The 7,574-nt window shown below is 31.1% G+C and overlaps 1 protein-coding gene across 1 annotated transcript; it reads right to left on the bottom strand.

Moving 5' to 3' along the window:
* Window positions 1–1,258: 1,258 nt before the first annotated feature.
* On the bottom strand, window positions 1,259–6,122 carry LOC114278174 (uncharacterized). The gene is made up of 3 exons (XM_028220183.2): window positions 5,428–6,122; window positions 4,527–4,627; window positions 1,259–2,011 (listed from the first exon to the last, which is right to left on the bottom strand). Exons 1-3 carry the CDS (start codon window positions 6,018–6,020, stop codon window positions 1,377–1,379), a joined length of 1,329 nt encoding a protein of 442 aa, XP_028075984.2. The 5' UTR covers window positions 6,021–6,122; the 3' UTR covers window positions 1,259–1,376.
* Window positions 6,123–7,574: the final 1,452 nt, after the last annotated feature.

Here is a 7,574-nt window from a genome sequence, read left to right on the forward strand (position 1 = left end):
TAGATCACCAAATGAAACTTTGTTTGGGAAGAATTAAAGTGGGTTTTTTTGGCTATTTTAGTTACAAAAGACAAAATAAGTTATTTTAGTCACAAAAGACAAAATAAGTTATTTTAGTCACAAAAAACAAAATATCACATCTAACTCATAATTATTATACTCTTTTCTCACAAAAAAAGTCAAAAAAGTCAAAAAAAACTAAAAAGTCCTTCCCAAACCAAGCTTTTTAGCCCAGGCTAAAATAGCCAAAAAAGTCAAAAAGCCAAAAAATTAATCCACTTCCCAAACGGAGGCTTTGTGCTGCCATGTGAAAAACATATTTTAAAAAAGGAAGTGGATTCCCTTGTGTATATAATTTGGATTGGAGAGTTTGTTTTGGCTCGTGGAGTTTACCATGAGTTTTATTTAAAGAAAAATGAGTGAGACTACTAAAAAAAGGAGTATTAATAGTTCTAAAGTGGTATGGGTCCTACATGATGAGATATTTTGCTCTTGTGGTTTTTTTTTTTTTTTTGAATTTCCACATCATTAGTGGTCAATTAGTGCTTCTCAATTAATGGGATGAATCATTATTGTTATTTTAATGACTTGACTGTTTATTTTGTCAGATATTTTATTATTTACAAAAAAAATAATTAAGTGGATGTGATAATCGCAGTCTATTGGATATATCGCGTTTGTCATAAATAAAAAAAAAATTGTATATTTTTTAATACACAATTATTATTTATTTTTTTATGATGAACGCGATAAATTGAATAACTTATGTCTACCGGATCAATCTAATTTTTTATATGAATATTATATATAAAGTGTTGTACAAAATGAATGATTTTATTTATCGAAACAAAATCTATAATGGATCTCATGGGTTTGATCAGCACCCTCCGATCCAAATTATGGATTGAAGGAAATCTAACTCCTTTAAAAAAGGAAACTCCTTGTGTAGTGATATGCACTTATTCTTTTTTTCTTTTCTTTTTTTGGTACAATTTTTTTTTCCCCTTTTTTTGTTAAATATCACCTAAATTTTAAATAGAATTATGACATTTATGATTTAAAGAATAAAATTAATTATTTTCATAATTTGTTATTACAAAAAATTATAATTTCATTTTTTTAATCATAAATTATCATAATTTTATTAAAAAACTACGTAATATTTATGTTGAAAATATATAATATGTACAAAAATATTAATACACACCTCTCAAAGTATAGCGAAACAATTTACTTTTTTTAAAAAAAAACCAACATGTACACACACAATACAAAACTTATATATGGGTCAGCTAAGTTAGCTAACCCTGAATTAGATATATCTGAGATTACATTACTAAAAGTAGTAAAAGCTAAAAAATTATTTAATTAAACGACTAAGATTCAAGAGCTTTGTATATCACTACGAAACAAGGAAGGATAGCCTTTGGATTAAAAACATACAACTCCTCGAGATTCGTGTAGATCCCTGAACTTCCGGCTACAGAATCGTATGAGCCAACTGGCAAGCTATCCTCCTCCGTCGGCGCATCATCCGCCATGCGCCTCACCCTTCCCGCGATCACTCGACAAACCAACATAGCCCTCCTACCGTCCATTCCTTCGAGGCAGTCGTGGGCCCTACCACTACTCGCCGTGGTGCGCACTCCCTTGCCGTCCGATGCTTTTCCTTGGAATCCGTGCCTGATAATGGTGCATACTTCGCAGCTTGGTATTGAACCGCAAAGGCTTGATGAGCCGCGCGCACCGAGTGAGCAAGCTAGAGTTGTGCAATGGAAGCGTAACAGCTCGTTGCCATCAGCGGCGCACCTGGGGTTTTTCTTGGTGTTGGCGTTTGCACGGATCTTTACTGTGTCTCGGCAGTCCTCAAACCGTTGAATGGTGCGCTGGGTGTTGTGAACCTTTAGTATTCGTTCGATCTTGCAGATTGGGATGTCTTTCTTGAGCCAGCTTGATTTGAAGATTATTTCCACTATGTTCCGACCCGAATCTTCTGGACCCAGCTCCGACACTATATCATCAACAAAATATTTATGCGTCATTTAGTAATGACTTTTTTAGTTAAAAAGTCAAAAAATTAGTAAAAAAATCAAAAAATTAACAACTTATATAAAAAAATCAAAGATTTTATTTTCTTTTTACTTTTTGCACATCTTTACGTAAAAAGACAAAAAATCATTCTAAATATATTAATTTTTTTATATCATAATTTACCAAAAAAATCAAAAAGTTATTAAAAAAACATGGTCCGCGTTAATTACTAAACCAAATTACCCCTATAAAAGGGACCAATAGCAACTTCAATGGACTCTTTAAATTTTTATTTTTTTTTATTTTTTTTCTCTTATGGGGTGGATGAGACTTGTTAGGTAAAATAACTAATTATTTATTATTTATTATGGCTCTAATTGACTCTCTAACCATTAAGTTAATTTAGGAGCAATGTTAGATATCATGAAAAAATATCATGAAAATAATCATGAAAGATTCTTCACCATTAAATCACATATACAAAAAAACATCACATACTAATCAAAAGGTGAAAAATCTTCATGAAATATTTCTTGATATTTTTTTCATAGTCTCTAATATTATTCTTAATTTAGTTCTCTTTTCTTTTTTTTTCTTTTTTTCTTTTTTTCTTTTTTTCTTTTCTACATTTAGAGTCATTGAAGACTCTTCAAACTCTAAAAAACACACTTTATCTTGTTCTCTTCATTTCTAACACTGAGGTGGTATATTATAAAAAAATACCATCATAATTAGTTTGAATGGAAAACTAGATAGCGGTATTATTTGTTATAGTTTTTGAGAGGTGATTATAATTTATTTTAATTTGGGAGTCTGTGTTAAACTGTTTGGTGTAATTTCTGCTTATAGCTTATTAGGTAGAAATAACTTAAATAAGCTGAAAAAAACTGATTATTTAAAATGTTAAGATATGGATAATTTTAACTTCTACCTTCTGATTATTAGCTTTTAACTTAAACAAAATTCCACCAAATAGGGCCAGAAAGTAGCATTACAGTAATTACAAAGTAAATTACAACTAAAATTAAAAAAAAAAAAAAAAGATTATACTTTTTTTCCCCTTTAACTACCCAAAAAAATAACTTGCATGCCACAATTGTGTATTTTAGAAAGTTCTTTGGATGTTTGTTCCTTTAGCAGGGGGGGTCTTTATGATCAAGGACTACCGTCTGATGAAAGTGGTTTGACCCACATGATTGGGACACGTCACTTCCTAGTGGAGGGTTGCTTCTTTGTACCAAACGTACAGCTGTAATCGGGTACATCATGGTCCACATAAAGTGAAGTGGGAAAGCAGAGTCAAGGGGGGCAACAAGATTTGTGGGAGACAAAAAAAAGACAGTAATGATACGCATCATGAAATAATTATCATGAAAAGTTTTTTAAAACTAATCTAAGGATAATTGTATAACATATAATAAAACATTACAAACAATACAAACTAATTTAAGGATGAATAATCTTCATAAAAACTTTTCATGATATTTTTTTATGATACCTAACATTATCGTAAAACAAGATGGATTTGGTTACCATGTACACTAATTTCGCCCCAAAAAATGGACAAGAAAATATTGAAAGCTAAACTCCCACTTAACCATTGGTCAATATTACATTGCTGTGACTGAATTTTCTGTTAATACATAAGGCAAGGATAATAAGTTATGTTTGTAAATTGTTTAAAATAGTTAAAATGTCAACTCAACTTTTTTATATTTTTATAAAAAAAAAATTAAAAATTCCATGTGCTTTCACATCTTATGGTTTAAATTTCATTGGTACATGAAAACATAAATTTTGAGTACATAGGATTCTTAACCCCGATATGATCAAATTTCATTTAATAAGACACCCAAATTGAGACCCCCTTAAACAAATCCATTAATGTTACATTAGGTGGTATCTAAATTTCACCCATAAATTTAATAAAGTTAATTCCAGTAGTCTACTAGCATCATTGGAGTATAACTAAGACCTACTCTTATTATTTAATTCTCTATTAGCTATTAGAACTTAAATCTATTTTTTTAAACATATAGAAAAAAACATAAAGAAAGTTGGAGTGAAAAGTATTTATATAATTGCAATACGTTGGATAAATTAGAGGGATGAATGAGATATTGTTGACCAAAATATTGAGCACAATTACTAAAAAGAAAATGATATGTAAATCCATTTTGTAGATCCAGTGATATTATCAACAAGATAATTGGTCGATAATTAGAGAATAAATGAGAGAGCGAGAGTTGACTTAAATATTTGCATGTAGTGCCACATGATTGGGTCTAAAAACTTGGACCAATTTTTGGGCGTGAATACCAATAGAATTGAAAATAAGGGAACAAGAAGGTAAGGAAACAAATATTGAAGTAGAAACGCTCATACTTGTATATAAATAAAAAAAAGTTCAGGCGTAATTAAAAAAATATATCTAAATTGAAAGATGAAAATAGATATTAGTTTGGAGAAAGAAGAGAATAGACAAAAATACTTACCAGCATGCCTAACTGCTTGATGAAGCTCCAAGCTTTCAATCTTTGGGAAGACCTCTCCACACTCTGAGCAAGCACATATTGTAGACCTTGGAGATGGGTACCTGTTTTTTTTTTTTAATCAGGATAATTTTATTTTAGTATATTAATTACTCTAGTAAAAAGTTGAGTGTCTTGAACAAATACCTTAAAATACACACCCACAACAAAAAAAAAAAAACCACATGAATATATATAAAAAAATTCTCATGTAAATATAGTCCTACTGTGAAAATGTGATACTTGTTGAATTATCTTGAATAGAAAAATGTTAGAGACCCACAAATTCACTTATAAATACAATCATACAGTAAGAAAGTTAAGGTCTATATAACTGAGTGTATGTCAAATTAAAAGTAGACAATTATCACGTCACATCATTCTAAGTTAAATCGTAAGAATAATTTTAGGAATCTCAAACCTTTGTTGTTTGGATAATAGAATTTACCAACTTATATGTGTTGTTTTATGATTAATTAGTGATATGACGTGATGGTGATAACCCCATATCACCATTATATGAAATTTCCTTTTGAAAAATGAAGTATATGATGTAATTTCAATTTTAGTATAGTGTAGACCACAATTACAATAAATCTATCCACCATATTTTACATTTTTAGTATACATTTTAACCTAAACCGTTCAATTAAAATGAACTCAGTTGACTACCGTTGTACACCTCTATCAATAGTTCTTTAATTTATTGTTAATTTTCTTTCTTAGGTTGGTTAGTCATTGAGTTGATTGTTTCTTGTTCATTACACGCATTTTGATGAGCTAATTATTGATGAACTATAATTTTTCAGATGTAATGTTCGATAATAAAAAAAAGAAAGTAAAAGAAAAAGAAAGCAATAAAAACCTGCTAGGATCGACAATCATGCGACATTCATAACACCCAGAAAGCTTTCTCAATTGCATGCCTCTAGAAGAGCAAGTGAACGTTGCACCACCACCACCGCTGCCGCCATTGGATCTAGTGGAGCTCGACAATGATCGACTCGACGCAGACCCAGTGACACCAGCAGCGGCGGTGGCTTTGCGAGTGAGCAGCCTGTTGTTGTCCTTGCCGACAGTGCTACCTTCCGGGGAGTTATCGGCCCTGTGAACCACCCTGCTAGTGTTGCCATGAACCACGTCTCTGAAACTACATATGGAGCTGCAAGAAGAACTCAGCTTCGCAGACCCACCAGAGCCTTTGGATGAAGATGATGATGGGTCGTGAACTGTGGACCCTTCGATCTGTTTGCAGGTGAGGAGGTTCTTGATTTGGTCCCATGAGGATGAGGGTGAGGATTGTTGGCTGTGAATCTGATGCTTTCGCTTGCGTTTGGAGGCGGGTTGTTGTTGTTTTTTGGATTGGGAGGAGTCTGGTGCGAAAGTGAGGAGTGCCATGAAAAGAAGAGAAAGAAAATAGAAGAGAACTGGTACAAAGTAAGCTCTCCTCACGTTCATGGGTATCGATGAGAGAGAGAGATTTTGGGGTTTTGAAACTTTGATGAGGAGAGGAGAGAGAGTGTTTTTCTTTCTTTAATCGATGGAGAGGAGGTATCCGAGACGGGTAATAAGGAGGGAAAGTGGGTGGGTGCTGGGTCGTTAACCTTTATTATTATTTTTTTTTCAAATGACTTTTCTTACAAAATTTATCCGATTGTAGCCATGATTATTCAGATTTTTCTAAGTAATATGTTGTGTGATAGAAATTCATTTGATATAATATGAGATCCGCATATAACATAAATATAAATTGCAAATATGATATGCTGAATAATTTTTGAGTTTTTATGCTTAGAATTGTTTGTAGCGTAACTTCTTTTCTTAATGCGTGTTGTTAACGTGAATGTTAAGAAATTTAAGAGATTGTATATTGTGTATTGAAGTGAATTTGTCTCAACTTACATACACAGTTTTGAAAATTATATGATTCCGTGTTATGTGATTTTATGATATTTAAAATATGAGATAATTTACACGAATTTAAATTAAATTATATGTTTTTGTGAAATCATTTACGTAAGTTCACGAGAACTTACATAATTTTGTGATTTGTAAAGTTTTTATAAGTTAACTTATCTGAAATTGTATTGATTTGCGTTTTTATGAAATGACTTGTGCGAATTCATGAAGAAAAAAAAAATGCGAATTCATGAAGGAAAAAAAAAAAGCATAATAAAAGTACATAGATTGCACGCCATATATGCAATGCACACCTAAGATAAATCTATATTTTTAAGCATGACATGTGCTCTAAGAATATAAGTTAACAAGATTGTTTTTCCATTATTCTCAATTTGTGCTTTTGCCATTATTTGTGATTTTGTTTATTTATATACGTAATGTTTTATGTATATATATATATATGAAAAATTATATAAGTTTCAAAATTTTTATTAAATAAATGATCAAATATCTCACATGGTCATGTGAGACATTTGATAATTTATTTGATAAAAAATTTAGTATATCTAACATTATCCTATATATATATATATATAAAGAAAAGGTTGAGATACTGGCTGGTGGGGTACTTGGTGATTCAATTGGGCAGATAAGATATTGATGGATCCGGTGAGTTAATATTTTAGTTATTTATGTTTTTACTTATTTATATGAGGAATGTTATATAAAAAAAGGGCCATGCTACATACCTCCAGTGAGGTGACCTCCACTCACAACCCCTAGTGAGGTGTCACCCCCCATTGGCTGAAAACAAAAAAAAGAAAAAGAAAACAATTTTTTGGCCAATGAAAAACGACCCCAGTGACCCCCACTGGGGATGTTAGGCATTTTCCATAAAAAAATGGGTTGAGCGATTGGCTGGTAGGATACTTGATGATTCAATTGGAGAGATAATGATGGATCCGGTGAGCTCATATTTTGATTATTTGTCATAACTTTTTGCATAGATGATTCATATTTAAAAAAATAAAAAATAAAAAAATTTATATTAATATTTATAAGACAAAAATTATTGAAAAGTATTAGTCACTTGATTAGATTATATTTATA

Source organism: Camellia sinensis, chromosome 6 (assembly GCF_055761805.1).
Source record: "Camellia sinensis isolate YWXY chromosome 6, ASM5576180v1, whole genome shotgun sequence".
In the NCBI taxonomy this organism is placed as follows: Eukaryota; Viridiplantae; Streptophyta; class Magnoliopsida; order Ericales; family Theaceae; genus Camellia; species Camellia sinensis.